This window comes from Camelus ferus, chromosome 3, assembly GCF_009834535.1.
Source record: "Camelus ferus isolate YT-003-E chromosome 3, BCGSAC_Cfer_1.0, whole genome shotgun sequence".
NCBI lineage: Eukaryota > Metazoa > Chordata > Mammalia > Artiodactyla > Camelidae > Camelus > Camelus ferus.
Window position 1 is genome coordinate 48,635,609 of NC_045698.1, and position 24,660 is coordinate 48,660,268.

General features: G+C 41.1%; 1 protein-coding gene across 8 annotated transcripts in view; it reads left to right on the plus strand.

Moving 5' to 3' along the window:
- ARHGEF28 (Rho guanine nucleotide exchange factor 28) overlaps positions 1 to 24,660 on the plus strand; it is a 276,813-nt gene that overhangs the window by 189,331 nt on the left and 62,822 nt on the right. For all 8 annotated transcript variants that reach the window (XM_032474203.1, XM_032474193.1, XM_032474196.1 and 5 more), the window contains 11 exons: positions 144 to 424; positions 1,448 to 1,655; positions 4,162 to 4,273; positions 8,204 to 8,246; positions 12,652 to 12,775; positions 13,117 to 13,249; positions 19,314 to 19,369; positions 20,454 to 20,502; positions 22,780 to 22,924; positions 23,000 to 23,127; positions 24,332 to 24,475. In XM_032474203.1, coding sequence (XP_032330094.1) covers positions 144 to 424; positions 1,448 to 1,655; positions 4,162 to 4,273; positions 8,204 to 8,246; positions 12,652 to 12,775; positions 13,117 to 13,249; positions 19,314 to 19,369; positions 20,454 to 20,502; positions 22,780 to 22,924; positions 23,000 to 23,127; positions 24,332 to 24,475 — 1,423 coding nt within the window. The remainder of the gene's footprint in view (positions 1 to 143; positions 425 to 1,447; positions 1,656 to 4,161; positions 4,274 to 8,203; positions 8,247 to 12,651; positions 12,776 to 13,116; positions 13,250 to 19,313; positions 19,370 to 20,453; positions 20,503 to 22,779; positions 22,925 to 22,999; positions 23,128 to 24,331; positions 24,476 to 24,660) is intronic.

The window sequence follows — 24,660 nt, forward strand, 5'->3', positions numbered from 1 at the left end:
ACTTACATAAAACAAAACAAAAATAAGAACAAACAGAGCATAAGAGATAAATAAGTTCTGAGGTTTCTAAATTGTGAAAACTTTATTCTTAGCTAAAGCAATCTTTCCTGCTTTTGCTGGGATGTTTTTCTTTCAAATTCCAGGTTGGTGATCTGGACATTAACTATATTAATATAGAGGGAGTCACTACAGACGCTTGCCCTGAATCCATGGGTTCTACTCGGGGGCCTCAGAGCAGCAAGCTCATCCCTCCTACCCAAACCAGCCCTGGCGTGTCCCCACCAAAGGAGAACAAGGGAGTGACCTCATACACCGAAGCCCAACCGTCTTTCATCTCATCATCAAGCTCATATGCTTCCAATTTGAATCTTTCTTTTGGTCTTCATGGATTTGAAAAGGAACAAAGTCATCTAAAGAAAAGAAGGTAAGGTACCACATTCTGGAGGAAAAATGTAGTAAATCCAGGAAACTTACAGCTAGACTTAGAAAATTTCTATTTTCTTATTTTTATCATCCCCACCTTTTTTATCTCTACCTCAAAATTTTAGGTTCTTAAATTCCTTGGCTTGAAAGTAAGATCCATAAGAAAATAGACAAAAAAATAAGAGAGGAAAACCACAATGAGATCCCACTTTACACTTAATAGACAGGAAGACGTTTTAAAGATTAACAATACCACATTTGGTGAAAATGCCTATGATGAAAACTCCTATGTACAGTTGATAGGAGTGAAAATTGTATAATGACTTTGGAAAATAATTTGGCATTTTCTTGCAAAGTTGGATATGCATATATGTTATGACCCACCAGTTTTACTTCTGTGTGAAAGAAGATGTATACATGACTATTTATACGTGTAACTCTCTAAACATGATAACTTAATCTGACATGTTTGGAACCTCACCTGACTCATGTGCGACCTGTTCCTTGACACCAGCTCTGGGATGAGATCTTCAGACGTCTCCCTTGTCTCCTTACGTGTGCCTCTGCCCTCATGAGCTTTCGGGGCCAACGGAGGGAAAGCCGAGCTGTAACTTTCACGTGCAGACCGCCCCAGGCGCCCCCCACCCGCGCCCCGTGCTGCCAAATAGCCCAGTAGCTCTGTTTTGTCCACGTTTTTAATATCTGAAGGGTAACTATTTGGCTTTTGTAATAATAACATGTACAAGACAGACATAGTAAGGACAGTGCTAACTCGAACCAGCTTTTGTTTCTTAGAGCATTTGAAGTGGCTTCCGCTAGGTAGGAGTGTTCATTTGGGGGAACATTAAATCTTGTTTAAAGATTTGGGCTATTTGGAGGAGAGGAACAAAACAAAAACCACTTAAATAAAAATTTTGCTAGAAATTGAGTAGGTACCCATTGCAGCGGACCCCAGTGGGAGGCATAGAAACCCGTGACACTGTCTCACTTGACTCTTCAGTTGCTTGTTGGCTTTGTGCTTCAGTTCCAGCCTTGACGCCCTGGATGCCGACAGTGAGGGCGAAGGGCAATCGGAGCAGCCACACCGTTGTTTCACTCCAGTGTCTCAGAGCTCCTCGAGAACTGGCCTTCCTAGTGGGGATGAGCTGGACTCCTTTGAGACCAACCCTGAAGCAGATTTTAATATCTCCAGGACTGAATCACTTTCTTTATCAAGTAACCCACAGCTGAAGGTATTCTTGGTGGTATTATTTTGGTTTATTGTAACCATGGAAAATAAGTTGTCTAAATCTACCCATCTCTGAAAGACATATTACGTTATAGTCACATGTGTAAACTTCTTTTTTTTTTTTTCGGAGACCCATGAGCTTCCTGAGTCTGTCCTTTTAATCTCTCCCACGTTAAGTTGTAGGGTCCTTACAACTGATTCATTTACAGTGGCTAATTCATTTTTGTTAATCACCATCTGGACAAGCAATCTTTCACATACTTGGAAAATTTTACCAATTCATACTGGGATTTCTGCCATCATCCCGTAAGCAGTGGGAGGAAAACTGGGAGCATGAAGTGAGTTTAAGTGATCAAACTTGTTTTGCTCCCATAAAATTCTGCTTGACCCAGGTGAAGAGGTGAGTAAGATGGTTAAGGCAGAGGTGGTGTTTGTTGAGCATTCCTGGTTGCAGGAACTCTTCTGGAATGCCTAGACTTTGTCAGTTTTTCCATAGGAGACAGCTTTTCTGTCATTGGCATTTCGCATTTTGCTGTGATTTTTTAAAAGGTTAAACTCTTCCAGTTTTGAGGAGAAAGGCATTTCCTATGTAGACCTATGTTTTCTTTTTGATTTCTATTGTCCAGTGGTTTTCTTTTTAGATTGAGTTTACTACTGTAAAACAATGTGTGCTGTGCCCCAAAGTCTCTTAACACCGACATACGGGGCTTATAGTAATACTTTGTTAGCAGTGTGCTCTACAATATACAAAACATGCTTTGTGTATGTACAGAATGTATAATTATAACTCACTTAAGACAAAAGTAGTACTTCTAATTTTTGAGCAGTTGAGGTTCTGGAGAGATTGGATGTCTTGTTTAGGTTGCCCAAACCTGGTGATAGAGTCAGAACTCAACTGTAGGTCTTTTGATCCCAAATCCTGAACCCTCTTCTCTCAGCTCAGAGGCCTGTAGGGCTGTCATAATCTTCTGAGCTTAAAGGTCATGTGGTATTTCTGGGTAGTAAGAGATGGGTGTGGTTGTTAATGTAGATACTTCTTGGTTTTGCATTTTAAATGGAACTGTGAACGACTCATCATTACTTGGAATGACAAGTAATTCTTTTTGAAACAGTTCCATGTTGTTGACTTTCAAGAAGAATCTGTCGAATAAAATATGTCTCGCCTTGCCTCTGCAATGACTCTGTGTAACTTTTTGCTAAAGAATTCTGGGTAATTTTCAAAGTCCCATTGTTAGGAAAAATGATTACCATGCATAACTCAAACGTAGAGGATGGCATTTGGGTAGAGCTATTAGGGTTCAAGGACAACTAGCGTTGGCCTTTCTGACCTCCAGGCCCACTGGGTCTTTCCCAGTGAGATAGTCAGGGAGCCATGGCCCAAGACCCTTTGAAGAAGGGTCAGGCTTCTGTTTTCAGCTCTCCTCCAGGCTCTTTAATTAAACCATGAGCCTAGGGCAACCGCGTGCTTTTCCTTCAGAACAAAAGAGATCAGTGCTTGTGAAGCACAGTTGCTGATGGCTTGATTTTAGTAACAGACTTTGCACTGCTTCCGTTTACCTCTAACTGTAAGCGGTCTCCTAAAAATGGATTGCGGGGGGTTCAATCCTAAGGCTACTAGGCCCCTATTAGATGGGATTTGGGTGCCATAAATGGCTTTAATGACATTCTATTGTGTATTCATTTAAATTTTCTGGAACACGTTTAAAAAGCATGTTTTAATTATCTTGCATTTTCCAGTATGTTGCCGATATGATAAAATAGAAGTAATTGGTAGTTGGGAAACAGAAACAAAATAGCAGGTCATTTAAAAGGAATAAAATTAAACATATATAAATCAGTGATAATTCAAACATCAACCCAGGAAGTGCTGGATATAAGATCTGTTAAAAGATGAGCGCAGACTAGAAGGATTTCTATAATGAGCAGATGCATTTTTTTTCCTAGAGGCTGCAGCTAACATTACAAACTTAAATAGCTGTTAGAAAGTTTAAAAAACTTACAATTTTAAGTGGCTATTCCTCTACCTTCTAATCATTGTTATGTATCAAGATCTAAGTTAATATAATTTTGCTTAAATGCTACAGTATAAAATAACAGAAATAAATGACAACTCAGATAAAGAAAAAAGTTAAATTCGCTGAATATGAAGAGAAAAAAATGTGACTTAATTTTTCAATTTTATCCAACTTGGTTGGAATGTCATAATTGTGTTCTAAAGTATATATATAGGAACTATTCCCAAAAGCTCAAGTTTACTAAAGCATTAAAAAGACAGTAAAATTTTTTAAGTTCTGATAAGCAAACAGAAACAGATTATTAATAAGATCATATCAGGAGTCATAGAGAAATAAAAGGAAGAAAAATATATTAAAATACATTTAAAAAGATTACATCAGAAATGTTTAGGTTGAGTCTTTTTTCAAAGCTCCTGATTTAGTAACATGCACTGTTAACACATGCTTTCAAGTCTGCTACAGAGTTTTTTAAAACTTTGTTATGATTTCTTTTAGGAATCATTGCTTTCTGGAGTTCGCTCACGTTCTTATTCCTGCTCATCACCCAAAATTTCTTTAGGAAAAACTCGACTGATGCGTGATTTTACAGTGTGCAGTTCAGCTGAAGGTAAGCATTATTTATCACTTGGCTGTGAAAACATGTTTCTCCCAGAGCAGATTTTCAGTTAGTAAAAGTGCATAAAGTATATAAGAGCAGCCGGCAAGAACTTTCATTTAATAATTGATGTTTCCAAGCTCAGCAAAATCCTTTGCTCATTGGGTATAAGTATAAGACAAGGTATAAATTTGATTTTGATGAAATTATAAATATTTACACACCTCTGTTGCCTTGTTCTTTGAATAAAATGTTTTCCTCAAGGACAGTATAAACCAGAATTTATTCTAGGTTCATAATTGTGAAGGCTTTAGGGAATTTTATTTAAGTAAATTATAAAAGTTACTTTTGTCCTACATATAAATTGCTGAAATGATCCAACCCATCAGAGGCAAAGCATTGCAAAATGGATTTTTTTCAGTTCTTTGTTTAGCCAGGGACTTTAGAAAGTTGAAATAACAGAACATACTTGAAGCACAAGTAAATATATCCCAATGTTTTTTGTAGCCGATGTAAGCAGTCAGAAATATAACTTTCATACAATGAAGTGTAAATTGAAATATAGTGTACCTACAGAACAGCATGCACATTATAATCATATAGCTTGATGAATTTTCAAAAGTGAGTTCAAATCATTAAATGGAACAATTATGGGCAACTCGAAGCTGCCCTTGTAGCCCCTTTCAGCCACTACTCGATTTTCAACTTTATTTTGAAATGTAATTATTTGATGCTTTCTGCATATATTTACATTTAAAGATATGTTTGAAAGTATTAATGTCAATCTATAATATATAGCAAAATAGAGGGAGGGTATAGCTCAGTGGTAGAGCACATGCTTAGCATGCACGAGGTCCTGGGTTCAATCCCCAGTACCTCCATTAAAAAAAAATAATAAAATAAACAGACCTAATTATAATATATAGTGTAATAAATCTTTTATCAGTGTATTAGATAATGCCTTTTTTTGGCCTATTATCCTTAAGAGTCTTAGAAGACTCAGAAAACAAGGGTTGTGCTTAAGTATTCTCAGTTTCCCAATGTAGAATATTTAAAATAGGATTTATTTTACTCCTTCCTTTTTCTTTCCTTCTTTTTCCTTGTTCTTGCTTAATTACATTGTCGTTATTTTGTACTTTGACACTATGTCGAACAATATTGAAAGCATAAACTTTGTGCTTGGAACTGCCATCCTGAAACATTGACTTATGTATGGGAGATGCTCGATAAATATTTGTTGAGCGAATATAGCAGACAAGGTATGTAAAATACAAAACAAATGCCACTAGGTATTTTTTTCCTTTTTCTTTCTGAGTCTTTTTGGAAGAAGAGAAAACAAGACCGATAATAAACATCAGTTTTGATTTTGGGAATGGGAAGATGGAGAAAAGGATGAAATTAAAAAGGGGACAATTACTTTGAGGAGACAGGAATGGAAGATGGATTGAATTTGCCCTGGATATTTTTTTTTTCAATGCCATGAGTCTTTCTAGGATCTAAGGTCTCCCCAACCTTAGTTTAGGCTGGGATTCCTTTTTATTATTATTATTTTTATTTTTTAACATTTTTTATTGATTTATAATCATTTTACAGTGTTGTGTCAAATTCCAGTGTTCAGCACAATTTTTCAGTCATACATGGACATATACACACTCATTGTCACATTTTTTCCTCTGTGAGCTACCATAACATTTTGTGTATATTTCCCTGTGCTATACAGTATAATCTTGTTTATCCATTTTACAATTCCTTTTAATGTCAGCTTTGATACCTTTTCACTTAAAGTCTTAGAGATGCTGAATTAACTTTGTACTGTAAATATCTGCAAAACACTGTTTAAGTCTTCTATGCAGAGTGCAAAATGGTGACTTTGCTTTTATATCTGTAACATCTGTGATTTTATAAATTCCAAAAGTTCTGATGTTTGAAATCTCAGACAACTGAGAGGAAACTGATTGTTTATAAGGGAAATGAATAAGGAAGGGCATTTTTGCTTTACATACAATCCTTAAATCTTTTCATTTGAATTACAAAGAATAAAAAGCTGACATCAATTCCTTTGGTCTTTCTGTGAATAAAAGCTTATCTTTAGAGAGCATATTGAAAAATTGGGCTACTAAATGAAGTTTGGTACTCTCCAGAAGGCAAGAGTTACAAACAGGCAATTTAGATTGAGGCTGCACACTAAATGTACAAGGGTTCCAATGATATTCCTCTATGGTTGTAAACGTTTAGATTGATAGCATTTAGGTCCATCAAAAGCATAGAATTATGAAGAATTAACTCCTAAGGTAGAAGAAATAATTTTAACTGTGTGCATGTGATCAAAGCACAGATGTGCAAGCTTGACTAGTTCAAAAATGTATCCTAATATTTCATTGTTTAGTCTGCTTAATCAGGGGTAAACTGACATTTGTGTTGTTGTAAATCCTTCCTCGATGAGTTCTGAATAGTTCTAAAATTTTTTTTCTATTTGAACAGTGTCCGAGTCTCCTTTTTCCCAGTGGAAAACTCCCGGAAATAAGCTGTAACACAGCTAAACGAAGATAGGATTGTCTTTCAGTCCTTTTTATACTTGTTTGTGATTTTTCTCTTCCACGTCACTTCCAAAGGATTACTTACTATCATTTCTCATGCTTTTTTTTTCTTCTTCCATTTTTTTTTGACCTAAGAGTGCAGTGGTGGCAACTTTATTATTTAATGCTTGTGTACATAAAAGAAAATCCAATCCTATAATTCCCTTTGGTATATCATGGAAAGGAATATTCTCAATGTTGAAATAATAATTACAGCCTCACCAAGATGGACAAAAGTGCTCTGTATTTAAGAATCTGAGGAGAAAAGTGAATGTACTTTTGAAAATTATTGTGCACTGATGGATGGAATCCTTGTGAGACTTTGTCTACTTGCCTGAGTCTGATTCTGTTACTTTATTAGCTTGACAATTTTGAATATGTGGCTTATTCTCTTGAAACCTCAGTCTATGTGCGAGGATGATGATTTCTGCTCATGACTTAATTTGCAGAATATTTAACGGCAATAATATAAAATCTTCAAACTCTTCAAAGTAGGCTTTTTATTACCTACAAGACACTACTGGTTTGACACTGATATTGCCACATTTCAGGGGATATATGTTTATTAGTTTTCCTCCTTACATATCTGGCCCACCTCCCTTTACAACCTAGTCTTGCCTCTTTATTCTTCTGGATTGTAGTAGTAAAGAATCTGTCCCTGCTCTGCAGATGGTGTGCTCCACAGCGGCCGTTCCCTTCTCAGTCTCTCTCACTGTCTACGTCAGTATCTCTGCTCCATCCCTGTAGTAAGCACTCCAGTTTGGGAGACAAGACGGTGCTAATCTGCTAATCTGCTCGCATGAGCCTGCCCCTTCTACTCCCTCACCTGCCACGTCCAGTGGGAAAGGCGGCTCTCCCTTTCCCTTAAGCCACACAGCACATCTCTGAACTGGCTGCTCTGTAAAGGCATTACAGCTATATTGAAATGGACTCTTCCTTATGCTGGCCTTCAAGACTTCTCCTATAAGCTTTGCTAAAAAGCAGCTAAGTTATTTATTGATTCTGTATGTTGGGGAAGTAAGTATTAGGAATAAGAGATGAAGCTCTGATGAGAAATATCTAAAAAGATAGAATTGATTTCCTGTACTTCTGCAAATGTTTGCTGCCCCTTGCTAATGCTAACTTAGTTCATAAAGTCATTAAGTGTGGCCCTGTTTTGGCCTCTTCCCCGTTCTCTTCAAACTAGGGAAAGTGAGAAAGACATCTTGGAGCAGAGCTCTCCTATGTAACATGACTTGTTTTCTCATCATTTTCTAAGTGGTGGTATGTGTATAATAACACATGGTGGAGTGTGTACACTTCAGACTAACACATGACTGCTGGTTTGTCTGCCTGAGTTTTCATTTTATTGTTCTGTGTCTTCTAGAGCAAAGAGCTTACAGCTTACCGGAGCCACCAAGAGAAAAAAGGTATTTTAACTGTTCCACATTTCCTGAGGGGCTGCTTGATCCATCTTGGGAAGCGTTTGCACTTCATCTTTGATGCCTGTTCTGTAGTTTGGGAGAAGTTTCTGCATAACAAGCCTGTCTGAATCCTTTGCTCCCTTTGTGATCTGTGTGGGTGCAGGTTTGCCAGTTTTCCTTTCAGTCCCTAGATGAGCAGGCCTCAGGACTGAGGGCAGAGTAGTCTGTTTGGGGTTATTTACAAAGCCAAACACTTCCAGTGTACAAGACCATGGGGAACAGTGTGAAGCCTTGCTTTCGAAAGGCACCGGGTTCTTACTCGGTCTGTCTGCCTTGGCGAGAAAACTTACTATGGTAACAGGCCCCTGGGTGGGCAGTTACAGTAAGTGCCTAAACCTCTCTCTTCTCCGTCCTTAGGGAGTATTGCTTAGAAGTGCTAAGTTTGAAACAAGGAGTAAATGATACAGAAAGTACTTTGAGCATCATCCATTTTCTGGTTGATTTGCAGGTTTGAAAGCCTTAAGCCTAAGCTGCTCTTTCCCCTAGAAGATAAAACTGTCCTTGGAGTAAATCTTGGGAAGCTGACTAGCAAGCAGGCTGGACTGCTGACTTCTGTAGGCCTTGAGAAACTGACTGCTCGTGAATCACACTGTGAAACAGCCCTGGTGTTATGTCAGGAACGGCATAAGTGGCATGAATGTCTGGGTCTAAGAGACCATGTGAAAAGGAGGAAAATGGTTTTAATTTGAGTGATATTAACGCGGAAACTGAACCATTTTCCTGTGTAGATCAAAGTGGACTGTTTTGCTTTAAATCTTAGACTGAAAGTATGAATAAGAAAAAAAAAAATCTCCTTTGGTTCATTCCTAGTTTTTTGAGACCAGAATAGAAATTTTGCAGTGCTAAAAACAGAGGAAGACGAAGAATGCCCTTTAAGAACAGGATGGTGATGGAGAGGCCATAGTGGCAGTAACGATGGCGACAGCAGGGGCGGCGATAACCGACCCTCGTGGGCTGTTTCCATGTGCCTGGCTCTGGTTTAAGCAGCTTACATTTATTGCTTTATTTAAGCAATTTACTAACTAATTCTGGAGTTTGTTCATCATCCTGGTCTTCGTTTTGGTTAGTGGTTTTCTCCTGGCCATCTTTTTAATAATTGGAGAAGTAATGGAATGATTTGTAAAGATGTAAAAAAAATTTTTTTTTACTTTGGGGAAGGTAATTAGGTTTAGTTTTTAAATTTTTTTGGTGGGGGAGGTAATTAGGCTTTATTTATCTTTGATCAAGGTACTGGGGATTGAACCCAGGACCTTATGCATGCTAGGCATGCACTCTGCCACTGAGCTATACCCTCCCCCCATAAAGATTTTTTTTTTAATCAAAAAGTATTTTCCATTAGGAGAGGGATTGAAGACTGGAAGAGCCAGTGTCATCACTGGTTAGATGTTATCCTGTCAAATGTGTTAACTTGGATGGGAACTATAGGGAGCATCCCCTTCTCTCATATTCTTCATTCCTGTATTTTTTTCCCACTGTTCTTTGGTCTGTCTTGGTCTACATCCCAAAGGCATCTGACTTTATTAGTAATATCCCTGGCATATCTGGTAGAGTAGATCTTTTATCTCGCCTACTTCTATTCCTGGTCTCTTGTTGGATACACTGGTAAGATCTCTGGCCATACCTAATGCTTGGCTTTGGTCATGTTACAGATATTTTCCCGAGGGTCTGCCTTCTTTGGAATTCCCTTATTTATGTTAATCCCTTAGTTTCCGGAAAAGAATGCAACCAGGTAAAAGGGGAGGCTCACTCAGACCTTGCAGGCTTACTTCTGTGGGAGCAGACCTTATCTATACCAACTTCTTAAGGATTATATGGCACGACTCAGTTACTTTATTGCTGCCATCTATCTTAAATCTATTACGTATGTTACCTTTTACTTTTAAAAAACCCTGAGCATCTGAGTGTTCAGAGCTGAAGTCTCACTGTGTCTGTTTTCATTTTGGATAGTTGGAACTTTTTTTGTAAACCTTTGTTGTGGGTAATTCCATTGGTCATCAAATCGATAATAGAGTTTATGTATTCTTGTTCTGGGATGTGGAAACAATTTAGGTAAATTTTTTTTCCAGATTCTTATAAATTGAAGAGCTATTTGAATTCTGTTGTGAAATCTGTTGAGGATTTTTTCCTTCTGAGTTCTTCTCTAAAGGACCTAATTGTTACATAGGTAAATACCACATAGTTAAGTTAGATTTGAAACATGGAATTAGCGCACATCTGCCCAGAGGTTACACTGTGTTTCCCATTCTTATAATCTGAGTCATGTCCATGAAAGTCATATGTCTACCAGGCTGAAAGGTTCAGAGTTTTTAATATTTAGTGTTCAGTATTGACTTTGTCATGTCTCAGTTCTTATCAATTTGAATTTAAGGATTGATATGATTTTATGTCACTTTGTGCAAGTCTATAGGATGTATGATAAATGGGGATGCATTTATAGGTTTTAAATCAAAACTGTCATGTTGTTCTTGATGCAGTCTTCTACAGCAGGGGGAACTGGGAGTAAAGTTGGGTAAACAAGAATTCATTTTCTATTGTTTGAGAGGGTTTAGTTGTCTTCCTGCTGGGAAGTAGGGGAGAGGCCTTCTTGACCTCAAAATCCACATTGATCCTACCTTCTGTAATTCTGAGACTTAGGTCTCCTCAGCAAATTGTTCTTATCTTAGACATTGGGTGACTCTCGGTGGGGTTACAAAAGGTGTTCCAGAGAGGATTCTTTCTAAGCTCCCAAACGTGGTTTTTTTCCTGTTTCGAAAGTGAACCTGTTGAATATCATTCCATGAGTTTTGCAAGTAGGATCCTTAAGACACAAGAGGTATGGAAATTCATGGCTATAGTAACCAGTGAGTTATCTAAGGAGGTGGCTGTGGACTTGGAAAGGAAATAAGAGGGTCTGAGTTCCTTGTGTTACTCTCAGTACTTGTAGGGCCTATTCACTTGTTTACCTTCTTTCCTTTCTAACTTTTCAACTGTTTTCTCTAAGAAGCAAACCCAATTTCACTAACTGTGCAGGATTCAGATAGCAGGATGCACACTGTCTTGACTACACCTTTAGATCTGCGTGACCAGGAGGCAGCTCTGAAGCCATTTACTATGTATTCTAAATGCATTCATAGGTTTGAACTCTCAATTATGAAATATGGAGGTTCAATAATTTAGTTTTGTTTAATATGTACTGGCTAAGTATGTATTGTATGTAAGTATGAGAAAGGACCTTAGCAATAAGTTAGTCTTTGATCAGATGAGAAAAACTGAAGTCCTAGAAAGCTGTCATTTAACTCATGTTCATAAAATGTAATATATCACATGCATTTTGGTGCGTACCAATAATATTGCTTTTGAAAAGTATTTCTGAGAGGTGAATCTGTTAGCCACTAATACTGACAAATGAGAAGCTTGGGGGCAGGAGAGACATTGGTTATGAAATGTTCATTTTGGAAATAGTCTAGAGAAGTATTACCTGGTTTGACATGATACTTAGGTTGGGCTTTAGTATATTGACTCTGTCTCTCTGTAATAATGTTAGAAATATAAGATGATCTGAGAAAGTTCCAGAGAAAATTTTAAAGTTCCAGGGAATTTTCCTCTATATAGCTGGTACTTTTTTTTTTTTTTTTTTTGGCTAAAGAATGATCCTGTGGATTAGAGGAAAAGGAATGATGTTCAGTGTGTTTACAGATTGGTTACAATTGCCTCTAGCTTGCCTCCTATTTTGGGGGAGTTTCAACAATCTTGTCTCCTTTATGACCTGGAGAGTCTCAGATTGCAAATAGCCTGACTGAGTGGGAGAGACTGAACCATGGGGCAGACGGTCTGTTTCTCAGGCTGTATTGACAAAGGAAATGTGTGTCTGTTGAGTATTATTTCTGCTCTGAAAGTAAATAAAATCCAGTTTTATATCCTTGGTTATTTGGCTTCTTTGTGCTAGAAAAATTCTATTAGCATAGTAAACAGGGAGATGCATGTTTTCAGAGTGAAATTGGAAGTCTAAGATTTCCTTTACTTCTCCAATATTTTAATATGAGAACTTCTAAAGTATACAGAAAAGCCTAAAGAGTTACATACTTGAATACCTATTTCTACCACTTAGATTCTATAATTGTTAACACTATGAGATAATTGCTTTATCATACGTCTGTCCTTCTGTTCATCCTGAAGATATATTTCTGTCTTTATCTTAAAATAACCATAAAAACCTGAAAAACATACACACATAAATATGTATGTATAAAGAATATGTGTAAAAATATATGCATAAAATACATCTGTGTGTTGGTATATATACACACACATGTAAGTATGACTGCTGCTTTTTTGCTCTGTTAAGTCCATGATAACAGATTCTTTTTTGTAGAATTCAGGAGGAAGAATGGGATAAATACATTATACCGGCCAAATCAGAGTCTGAAAAATACAAAGTGAGTCGAACTTTCAGCTTCCTCAGGAGTAGGATGACCAGCCCTCGGAATAAATCTAAGGTAATTAAGGTTCTATGACCACATATAAAGTGTAGGTGGCTCAGTTTCAGGGCAATCCATGTAGTTTCCACTTTCCCTTTAAAGTCATTTATGTTAGATTTTACGCACATGTATTTGAAACCCTCTGTATTTCTTCTGGGATATCGTCCAAGTCATGGGAAGTACTGAGAACACTTCACCCTGGGTGCTGTTACGCTGGGGCGTTCTCGTACTTCTTGGTATGTGGTCCGTCTGTCCTGACTGAATGTGCAGGACTTTGTATGGCTTCTCTAAGCCTGTCAGCTCTCAGCATTTCTCTCCTCTCGTTTTTCCCCACGTTGCTGCTGCTGCCATCTCTGAAGACAAAAGGCAAGGATGCCAAAGACAAAGAGAAACTGAGTCGACATCAGTTTGTCCCTGGAACATTCGCTGGGGGTCTGCAGTGTTTGGCCTGTGATAAAACGCTCCTGGGGAAAGAGTCATTCCAGTGTTGCAGTAAGTTCTCGGGCCCGGTGTGTGCTGTCTGCGTGCTTTGCCTCCCCCGACGGTGAACTCCCTGGGAATAACGCCAGCGCCAGGCATGGTCACGGAGACTTTTGTTTCCGTGCTCTCTGTGCGGCTTCACAACTGACCAAGCAATGACCCCTGATGGTTAGAGTTTTGTCCACGAGTGACAGTCCCCCAGAAGCCCAGACTTGTATACCTCACCGCCTACTGGCGTCTCCACATGTTAAGTGTCCCAAGCAGAGCTCTGCTCTCCCACTCCCGTGCCCACCTGCAAGCTGACCCTCTCAGTGAATGGCTGTCCCGTCACTCCAGCCAAGTGCTTGTGCCAAAAATCGTGGGTCTTTCTTCATGCCTCTTTCTCTCAATACCACATCCAGTCTTTCAGTGGTCCACGTGGCTGTTTCTTCAAAATATATATGAAGGCCAGCCACTTCTCACCCCTGCCAACACCCCTCACCTCTTTCAGGTCTGCTCAGACCCCCCCACCCCCACCCCAGGCAGGCCTCTCCTGATCACCCTAGGCTTGGCTCATTTTCTCCCCCTTTCCCCCTTTTTAGCTCCCTACAGCATTTAACATCGTTTCACTTTACTCTGTGTTTTATGTGTCAGTTTTATGTATCTGTCTCCTTCACCAGAGTATAAATTCTATGAGGGATGGACTCTGGTCTGTTGGTTTTGCTCTCTGATATATCCACGGTGCCTAGGACAATGCTCGCACGTAGTAGGGACTTAGTACACATTTGTGGAGTGAAAGAATGATTCAGCACAGAATAATTTGGGCCCAGGCAGGTGACAGCATTTCATGGCGTTTGTTGGCGGCCAGAACTAGGAAACATTTGGGGGGTGGGAGGGGAGCACAAAGGGAAGTGAAGAGCAGGGGAAGGTTACAGGTTAAGTTCTTTGTTTAATACCTGGAAAATGATTAAGAGGTTGAAGTGTGTCTGTTCACACCGTCTTTCATGGTACCAGCTTCACTGCATGCTTGAACTTCGCTTTCCTTGGAGACTAGATTACTCCCTTTTATGGGACCTGAAGTAGCATCAGGCAGTTCAGCTGAGAGTTAATCTGCTCACTTTCTAGGGGTTTGCTAAGTGTTGCTGGTGGACAGTTTCCGGCGTGGCTCTGTGTCAGCAGTCAGTTTATCCGTGTGATGACATGTTCTGTAGGCTGCATCGTCTCCACTGTCCCCCCCGCCTTGTCCACGACCCTATGACCTTTGTCTCCCCTCATTTCGACACAGACTCCTCAAGTTGGGTGATCTCCGCTCGCTGCTCTGAAGTCCGCCTCCGCCACTTCTTCCTTAACCCTCTGCATTTTGGCCTCTGTCCCCATTGCTTAACTGAAATCATGCTCTTGATGGAAACTTGGAGTCTCCTCCTAGTCAAGTCTGAGCGTCTTTCCTCTTGACTGTTTCCATACTCGCTGATCTCTCTCCTGGTTCCCTGATCGGCTCCCTTCATTTGGGTAGATGTCCTCTCTCCCTGGCGCACTACCCTTCTGTTTACCATCCGTATTGCCTCCTTAGTCCTTTGACTACCCTCCAGACTCACTTCTTGGGCATTTGTTCTTTTCTCTTTATTGTTCCTAAGTATAGTCATCCAGTGTGTGGTTCTAAAGTATCATACCTAGACCTCTTCTTCCCAGATTAGCATCTTCATCCCTCACTTTCTTCCTTCCATCTTTCTAGTTGCCTGCAGAGGCTGAGCACCCGTGCAGCCTGGGCCCACTTTTGAGAACTACAGCAGAACAAGGTACAGACTGGGTTGGTCCCAGTCACACCCTCTCCGTGGGCGTTATCATCCAGAGAACTTGTCTCCCACACCAGCGTGTCTGAATCTGGCCTCACGGGCCACGTGCAGAGGGCTGCTTTTCCTGCTGTGTTCGGGTACCAGCTCGCACCTTGGGCGTGTGACTGGTAGCTGCTCTTCTGTCAGCCCCCCCGTCCTCGTGGTCTGATCAGTCTTTCATTTCCTTCCTCACTGTTACGGCTCTGGTAGGTTCTCATCAGCACCACTGGACTGCTGACAGCAAACTGGACTAGTGACCCTCTCTGCAGCTGTTTCCATGTACAGTGTATTATGGACACTTTTACCACGTTAATGAAAGTAGTGAGGCACTCCCTTCCTCTGCCCACATGCACTTAAGGACTTCTCTCTTTTTCATTTGCGGGACTAAGCCCACACTCCTCAGATGGGCGTTCGGTTCCCCGTCTGCGTCCTGTTGGCTAGTTCTACGGTCGGTCCCCACTTCAGTGCTGGTTTAAGACCTGAGGCCCTGCCAGGCCTGTGGTCCTCTTCTCCCACCATGTGTGTGTCCTTGTCTCCATCCCTTCACTTGCAATCATCTCCTGTCTCCGGTTTCCCCTGTTCCTCTGCATTGTCTCGATTTCTTATCTCTTCTTGGGAGGTCTTCCCTGACCACTGTGGCCCAGGTTCCTACGCATCACACTTAGAAGCTGTTTATCCTGGTCCATTTAAAACTGTGATATGAACAACTTGTTTTGATTTTTAACTGCTAGACTAGACTATGTTCTTGGAGGTCTGTAATCACACAGTGGTTTTTTGTGGCCCCTACAGCAGCTGTCACAAAGCTGGGCCCTTAGACACTCATGTGGTTAATGACCAATAGAAAGCCGAGGGCTCACTGAAAGGCGTGTCTTTGTCGTACAGAATATGTTAGTTCACACCGAGTTGGTCACTTGGATTGCCACGAAAATTTTCGTGGAAGATGGAAATTGCTGAAAGTACACAGGATTTACTGAGCTTTTAAAATGGTCATTACTTTAAAAAAAATGCAGTAGGAGTCATAGAAGATGCAAGGTTAAAGAGAAACTTGAAATTATCCAAAATTTTCCCACCTAGAGAAAACTGCTACTTGTATGTTAATGGAGTCCCTTCTAATCATTAAAAAAGTCACCTTTTTATGCTAATGTCTCATTTGGTGATAATATCAAATGTGCTTAATTTTTCTTTATTGTACATTTAAGTTTTTTTCCAGTTTTTTTTCACAACATAAATAATGTTTCAGGAAGCATTCTTTTGCTCATATCACTGTCCACATCTTTGATGATTGCCTTAGATTAAATTCTAGAATCAGTTTGAATATATGTTTAATTTCCTTTTTAACATCATAGTTTTTTAGAAGTTTCAAGATTTAGTTTTTTTGGGAGGGAAGTGTTCAGGGTTTAAACTTTGCTTATTAACATTAAGTTTTTTACATTGGGTAAGAGAATATGACTTGTACAAATTGCCTTATTGATGAATAATCATATTTCATGGGTGTATTTTTTTAAATTATGAAGATTAATATTTCTCATCTTAAAAACACGATATAAAATAATACAAATATTCAAAATCTTGGTGTCTGTATTCATGTTTGTTAAAGCCCGAGTTGCTAGTTTTCCACAAATACTGTATTTCTTTAAACTTCTCCTTGTTTATAAACAGGTTTCACTACGTATATTTTTATGTTACGCTATTTGGTGCACAGAAGTTTACTAGTCACAGCTTCACTGTAAATTTTTTTTTTGTAAACATGAAATTACCCTAATGCAGTTAAATGCCTTTTGTAAGAATTTTACTGTGTCTAAAATTAATATTCCTCTTACTTTCCTCTTGTTTGTATTTCTCTTAACTATTTCTGCGTTTTTAATTTGGGGGTGTGTCTTTAATTTAGCAATGGGTAATCTGTAATGTAACCGAGAGAGCTTTTTTTAATGAAGGTTTTCTCCTTATTTACATTTAATTTTACAACTATCTTGTGTAGTTCTTTGCTGTTTTCCTTGGTGTCTGCTTTAGCTATTTAGACCATGTCTTGTTGGCTTTTATCTTCTCCAGGGATTTGACAAGATAATGCTGTTTTAACATCTACTGGTAATAATTTTACGGCTGTGTAAGGCTTATGATTGAATACTCTGATTTCTCTTATAGTTACCCCTTTTTCCCCCTAGCATATATGAGTATACTGAACTCATTATTATTATTTTTATATTGTATGTTTAATCTTTCAGGAGTAATTTTCTATTTCAACAACAATTTGGTGTTTGTGTTCAGTTCTGTGTCTACTTAAAACAGTGTTTTAGATGTGATTCTTTAGCTTGGTTTCAGCGCTCACTTTTGCTTCCCCCTCCCCCCCAATAAAGCTGATCCATTTCTGAACTCTTAGCTGTGATTCTGCTCTTAATAGGCTAAAATAGGATTTCAGGTAATTTTTTTCCCAAGAAGGTTATTCGGGTAATCTGTTCTCTGAATCTTGTGTACCTAAGGGTATATCTTTGCTTCTTTCACACAAGAAAACCAGTTTTATCTGGCCAAATAAATTCTTCAGCCAAACTTTCCCCCTCAAGACTCTGTCAACACTGGTCCCTTATATCTGGGCATTTTGTATGACAGTAGAAAAGTCTGGAGCCTGCTGACCTTACTCCCTTGTTGGCAAGTTGCTTTTTCTTCCGTAGATGCTTGAAGACTTTTTACTTTTTTAATTGTATGGGTTTTGTCAGAATGTGTCTATAGATTAGGTGTCATGTAATGATTTTTCCTAGAAAAATAAGACTTTTTTCTTTACCTTTTTTGGTTCTTTTTAAGCTTTATAAAAGTTTTTTTTTTTTCAGTTGCAGCTGTCAGTTATCACTTCTGATCTCACTTTTCTGATTTCTTCCTTGAAGAGTGATCTGTCATCTGTCGTCTTTGTGTGACATCTTCTATTTGATAATTATACCCTTCTTTTTCTCCACGTTCCAGAGGGAATCTTTCAAGTTTAATTTCATAGCACTGCTTTGATACTTTGTCACATCGATTCTTCTCAGTTTGGTTTACGTTCCGCTCTTGCTCTTTTTCCTTCCTTGTAGTCCTTTCTTGTCCCTCAGAACTCCATTTCCCTCTCATCCTGTTGGCCTGTTGTCACATCCTGTACTCCCTACACTTCATGGCCTTTTGGTCCCATTTTATGTCTGTTTTGTGTCTCTGAGAGAGGACATATGTCAAATTTTCATCTCTATTTGTGAACTTAATAATATGCAGTGGCCCCTCTCCCTGTGACTTTTCAGTGTGACACTGTTGTGTGGGATCTCCTAGCTTCTGCTCTTAGCCTTTTTCTTTCATTCTTTTGTTGTGGAATGAGGAGAGAGCCGTCCGATTTCGATGTTTGCCAGCAGGTCTGGTACGTGAATCCGCCGGGATTCTGCTCACTGACCACTGAGGTGTTGGCTTAATGCTCCTCAGACCCACAGTGGGAGGAAGGTTGTGGGCTCAGCATCTTGCTCAGTTCTCGGGGCTACAGACACTGTCCGGTGTGGCTCTGATGGACCTCAGTGAGACCTCCTGCACTTGCGGGAGGATTTTGCTAATAAAGTTCCTGATAAGCCTCAGGCTCCTCCATCTGTACACACTGTAGGGCGGAGGTGTAGGGGTGGAGGTGGGAGGGGAGGGAGGGCAAGAAGACCCTGGCGGGAAGCAGTCCCTGTGCAGGGAGGGCGTCTGAGCCCGTGGGCGGGAAGGGGCAGCAAAGTGTCCCCTTCTTTCTTTCAGTGAGATGAGACCACATTGTTTCGTGAAGGAGAACCTAGGCAAGTTGCTAACTTTTCTCTTTGAGTTTGGTTACCTCTCGGGAGTCGGGGTTCTTGCGGAGCCTGACAGTGTGTTTTTTCTAGCGTTGTTGGGCATGCTTCCTTTCTTCCGTCTTCATAGGCATTTTGCCGAGTGTGCGAGTGGGCAGTAGCCAGACGTCAGGCGTCCCTCAGCAGTCCAGGGCGGACTCCTTGGGAGTGGTGTGCGACGGCTCTCAGCAGACACACAAGTGCCTGTCATCTCACGTTTCACGATTGATAAACCTGGTGCCGAAGGGGAAAACTGTCTCCAAGGGAATGAAAATATTAACAGTGTGCTCTCCTCCCGTGGTGGGGCTCGTGTGATTTAAACATTTTCTCTTTCCTTTTTAAGCTTTCTAAATATTTGTAGTGTTTATGTGTTCGTTGGATAATGACCCTAAAAAGCGTGCTGTAGTCTCATTCATTCCAGGACAGCTTCAGTAAGATGGACACTCTTCTTTGTTTCAGACTGTAATGTGAACGTACATAAGGGCTGTAAAGATGCTGCCCCTCCCTGTACCAAGGTGAGCTCTCAGCCGTGTGTGAGCATTACGTGTGGGTGTCTAGCTCGGTGCTTCATGTGATCTGTTGAGATTTGTACATTTACTAATTATTTCTGTCTAGATCTAGTTCTGAAGTAGTCACTTTAGTGGTGAAATAGCCGATGCTCACAGTGTGTACTGACTCACTTAACTGTGCCCTTGTAGATCGAGATGGAGGGAAAGCTCCGTCTGTGTCACATGCTGTGGGTGGGCTAGGCCTTCCGTCAGGACCTGCTTGGGCTACCAGTGCAGACCCCGGGCATACGGAAATGAAGTCTGGAGCAGTAATTCTCAAACATCAGCAGGCATCAGAATCACCTGGGGGACTTGTTCAAACACAGATTTCGGGGCCCCACTCCCAGAATTTCTGACCCAGGGGGTCTGGGTGGGTTCTGAGAATTTGCATTTCTGACCAGTTCCCGGGTGGCGCTGCTGGTCCTGGGACCACAGTGTGAAGCCCGCTGGACCAGAGGACTGTTCTCTGTATTTAGGGGGTGGGCTCGAGGGGAGGGAGGCGTTCCTCCCGGTGTCCCCTTCTCTCCCACTCTGATGCCACGCCAGCCGTGCCTGTGAGTGAGCATAATGCTCCTTCAGCGGGAAACGGGGTTGCCCGCTCTGTGTTCAATGACGCACACAGCGTGTCGGGTTACGGGCTTGAGGGTGACATGTCAGTGCTCCAGGTCATGGCGCCCTGTCGGCAGGAGGAATAGCCAGGAACAGAAAGAACAAACAGGAGAAAGGCAGCACTGATAAGAGCTCCTCCTTCAGCCTGGGTCTGGACCCAGAGCTGGAGATTCTCGGTTCCCCCAGGCTTTTAATAAAGCTGGGATCTTGATGAGGCATGTGTTCAGGAGGCACATCCTTGTTATAACTTGCATGTCTCATTATCGTAACGTTTTTCTCTTTGATGCATTTTATGTCTTCTTCTTTGAATTCCTCTTGGTTGGAAATAAAATAACAAGGAAAATGATACAGATAAGAAGCCTGTTCTGTGTAACTGTGTGGACATTCTTGTAGGCTAGTGGTTCTTTGATCTTACTTTCTGTGTTTCTCATATTCTTTACAGAAACTCCAAGAGAAATATAACAAGAACAAACCACAGACCATCCTTGGAAGTAAGTGATGTGGAAAATGGCAAGAACTTTTTTCGGTTTCCTACGTACCACATTTTTCTAATGTAAAAAGCCCCTTCCTTTGTTTCCTTCATTTGTCTGATTATTCTTTCTCTCATAACACATGTTGAGCGTAACTGGCACAATTTTCAGTTACATGAAGAAATCATGCAGATGGCATAAACTTCGGTGGCAGCCTAATAGCCTTTGTGCTACGTGAACTATATGGTCTTTGATATTAGGGAGAGCTGTATGGAGGAGGTATTATGATGTGGCGTCGATTCTATGATGCAGACTTGTGCGATATGCAGCATTGATGACAACCTCTGGGGGAGAGAGAGAAACGCTGTAGTAAATGCACATAATTTGATGTTTTCCTAGCGGTAGCACATGTTTATCTAGGAAGATAGGCACCACGTGCTTCTTAAGAATCACAAAGTTAGGAAAAAGCCTTCAAGTTGAGAATCTCTAGATTCTTACCAGTTGCTGTTGTCCATTATCACAGCAGCCTGGTTCATTTTAGCAGCTGTGCTGGAGGCTGCAATCCCCTCAGCTCTGCTGGGATGACAGTGAGATTCCAGGGCATGCCGAGTTTTGTTTGCACACGGTTAAACTCAGTGGTTCCAGTTTTTTTTCTTGCATTACACACTGCTGAAATTTACACGGTTTCCCTTAGGTAACCTGCAGCCTTTGACAGTCTTTGCATAGTGTGCATTGGCCTCCCAAGTCTGAAACTCCTGTGATTTGTCCTTTGCAGTTTCTTCTGCCTCAGATGTTGCATCGCTTTCCAGGAGGCAGACGTTTTCTGTTTGTGGTCACTTTTCATTTCAGTGCTGCAACCATGTGACCAGTGTTTTAAAAGCCCCTTGAATCGGGGTCATTGCAGTATGCAAATTGGTGGAGGCATGTGATTGTGTGATGTTACTCCAGGGTAAACCGTGCAGGCAGCAACAAATGTGACGTTATTTACTCCCCTGCTTTGACATCGGAAGCCCCTTTGACCTCCGTTGTAAAATGCTTCTCAATTTCATATAGTTAAGCATGTGAATAATTAGAAAGCTTCTCTTAGAATTCAGAGAACACCATCTATTCCTTCTCTTCACTTCGGAGTTGTGAGAATAAAATTGAATCATACATGTGCAGAATCTCTTGTAATACCTTGGGGCTCCATGTAAGTATTTTTCCCCCTCGAGAAGGCTGTGTGCTGAGCTATAATATTACAGGACTGACATGTTTTCGGAGAGTCACTTTTAGTACACATCAAATGTAAATGCGTGGATACCCGTACATTTAGAACTGACCAGAGAGGTACTGAAGCACCACTTCATTTTCAGTGTGTGAGAGAGAAAAGCCCCGCTTGGCTTGCGGGTTTCATTTGCCTGATATTCTTTTTGTTTGTTTGTTTGTTTGTTTTCTCCTGCTCCTTTTATTATTATTTGTGTGTGTGTGGTAAGAACACAACATAAGATCTACCCTCCTAGAAACTTCTAAGTGTGCAGTACAGCAGTATTGTGAGCTATAGGCACTAGGCTGTACAGTAGATTTCCAGAACTTATTTACGTTGCATAACTAGACCTTTGTGCCCTTGGACCATCACTGCCCCATCTCACTCTCTCCCCAGCCCTTGCAAATCACCATTCTACTCTCTTCTATGAGTTCAACTGTTTTAGCTTCCACATGTAAGTGAGGTCGTACAGTATTTGTCTTTCTGTGTTTCATTATTTCACTTAGCATGATGTCCTCTAGGCTCATCCATGTTGTTGTAAATGTCAGGACTCTCTCCTTTGCCCGACGTTCTCATACCATAAAGAACAGACTTCCCAAAATCATTCCAGTCTGACACGCTGTGTGTGTGTGTGCGTGTGTGCACGTGTTTGCTTGTTCATACACACAGTGTGCTTTCTACCAGTACTGCTAATAACACCTTGCACCTGTTTAAAGCTGGCTCGGAGGGACACAAGCAGTGCTTTATGGGCAGGCATTCCCAGCGCTTCCCCATTCCTTTTTCTTGTTTGTTTGTATAATCCCAGCCGCCCACAGTCTCCAGGTGGATATGCTCAAGCAGGCCTACGGCTTGGGTATCAGGAGGCTGTGCAATGGAAGGGACATTTGGAGCAGGTGTCGGGATGTGGCAGGGAGGCTGGTTTCAAGACTGGGCTTGTGACGCAGTAGAAGTGGCCGTTGGAGTGCTCAGCTTTCTGGCTTTTACGTGACTGCCCTTGCTTGTTGGGATTACTGCCCTCTGTGGAAACTGCATGAAGCATCCATTCTGATTTCCAGATTCTTCGTTTAGAGACGGCCCCCTGCCTGGTCCCTCCTTGCACCCTTCCTCCTCCATGCCGATCGGGCTGCCGGCTGGCAGGAAGGAAACCACAGGGCAAGTCCATCCATTGTCCAGAAGCGTTCCTGGCACGACCTTGGAAAGGTAAGGCTCAGGGAGGCTTCACACCTTGACGTCTCAGGGCCACTGCAGGGCTGACTTTTCTCTCTGTCCCTCCAGCTTCAGGAGGTCAGGGATGTCCTTGGAGTCCGAGAGTGACGGGAGCACCTGGAGAAGCAGGTCGCATTCCGATGAGCTGTTCCAGCCCATGGGCTCGTCTCCCTCCACGGACTCCTTCTTAATGGAAGGTGAGGAGAAGACACGCTTGCATTTACTAGTGTTTGTGTAAGCATTTGCCAAAAGGAATGTTTTCTGAGGGATACAAGATTGAAAAGTACTCTTTTGTTCTTTTTAAAAGAATTTTATTTGATGGTGTATCTTAGGTACAGGTTCTTCTGATAAGAAGAATAAAACTTTAGCCCCAGAGGAAACTCCCAGGTAGTGACCAAGGAAGCATGATGTATTTTTTTAAATGATCTTATTCCCCCCAAACTATGTCATAAACATAATGAAGAAAAAGAAATACATGTGTGCTTGCTTTTCTTTTGAAAAGTTTTATAGCTGTTGATGAATTGGAATAGGATCGGACATTACAACATATATATTTCTGTTACTTAAGATGGACTTGCCTGCATCTCTGAGATCCTTATCCCCGTCTGTGGCCTCCTACTTCTGGGGGGGGATAAAAGCATTTTTAACAAACATGTTGTAGGATAGGACAATCTGGGGAATGCTTATTGTACCCAAGCTGTACCAATAAGTGAAGGAGAAGCAAATGAAAGGGGTAGTGGCGAGAGACGAGTGGGCTCTTCCCCCGGAATTGGTTTATTTCAAATCCACTGTCATTGTGTCTCTACTTCTCTGAGCTGGAATCTCTCTAAGGAGTGCTGTTTGGACAAAGAGGATTCAGTGTTCCTGAGGGGTGTGTGTATGTGTGTTGCCAAAGTCTGTCAGAAAGATCTGTACTCACTCGTGACCTACGCTTCGCCTTATCCCCCGCCGCGCGTTCATGTTAAGGACAGCAACCGAGGGCAAACCAAGTGGACACGCACAAAATTCAGCTTTGAGTAAACAGTGCCGAGTAACCTGCGGCAAAAGAAATCAGTGGCTTCAAGATTCTGTAAGCACATTGTGGACTCTGCAGGTTGCCAAAAATAAAACTAAAATAGAGCAAGCCAAAACAAACAAGAGAATCATCTCCTTTTTTTTTTCTTTCTCGCATATACAGTGTCAGTGTTTTAATACCTGATTCTGCTTTGCCTTCTTGAGAGAGGTCTTGATTTGAACCATTTCACTGGTTTGGTCTCAGATGTTTCGACTCACGTCAACAAATATTTTGTCTTTGTTGTTTCTGTGTTCATGGGGGTTTATTTAGTGGGGACATGCGCAGGTCCGCTTGTGTCACGCCTGTTGCCCCATTTCTGGCTTTTCTTTTCTCTTCTCAACACACAGTTGATGTCGTGGATTCATCTGTGTGGCGTGACCTCAGCGGTGACGCCCAGGAGTTCGAAGCAGAATCTTGGAGTCTGGTGGTGGACCCCTCGTTTTGTAGTCGGCAGGAGAAGGATGTCATCAAGAGACAGGATGTCATTTTTGGTAAGCATTTCGGACTTGGGCTGCAACAGTGTGGTGCAGAGGGAAGAGCTTGGGATCTGAAACCATACAGACCTGGGTTCAAACCTGGGTTCAGATCCCAACTCCACCCTTTCCTAGTTGCTTGAGCTCAGACCTCACTCACCTGGACCTCAGCTTTTCCTTTTGTGGAATGGGGATACTGATAC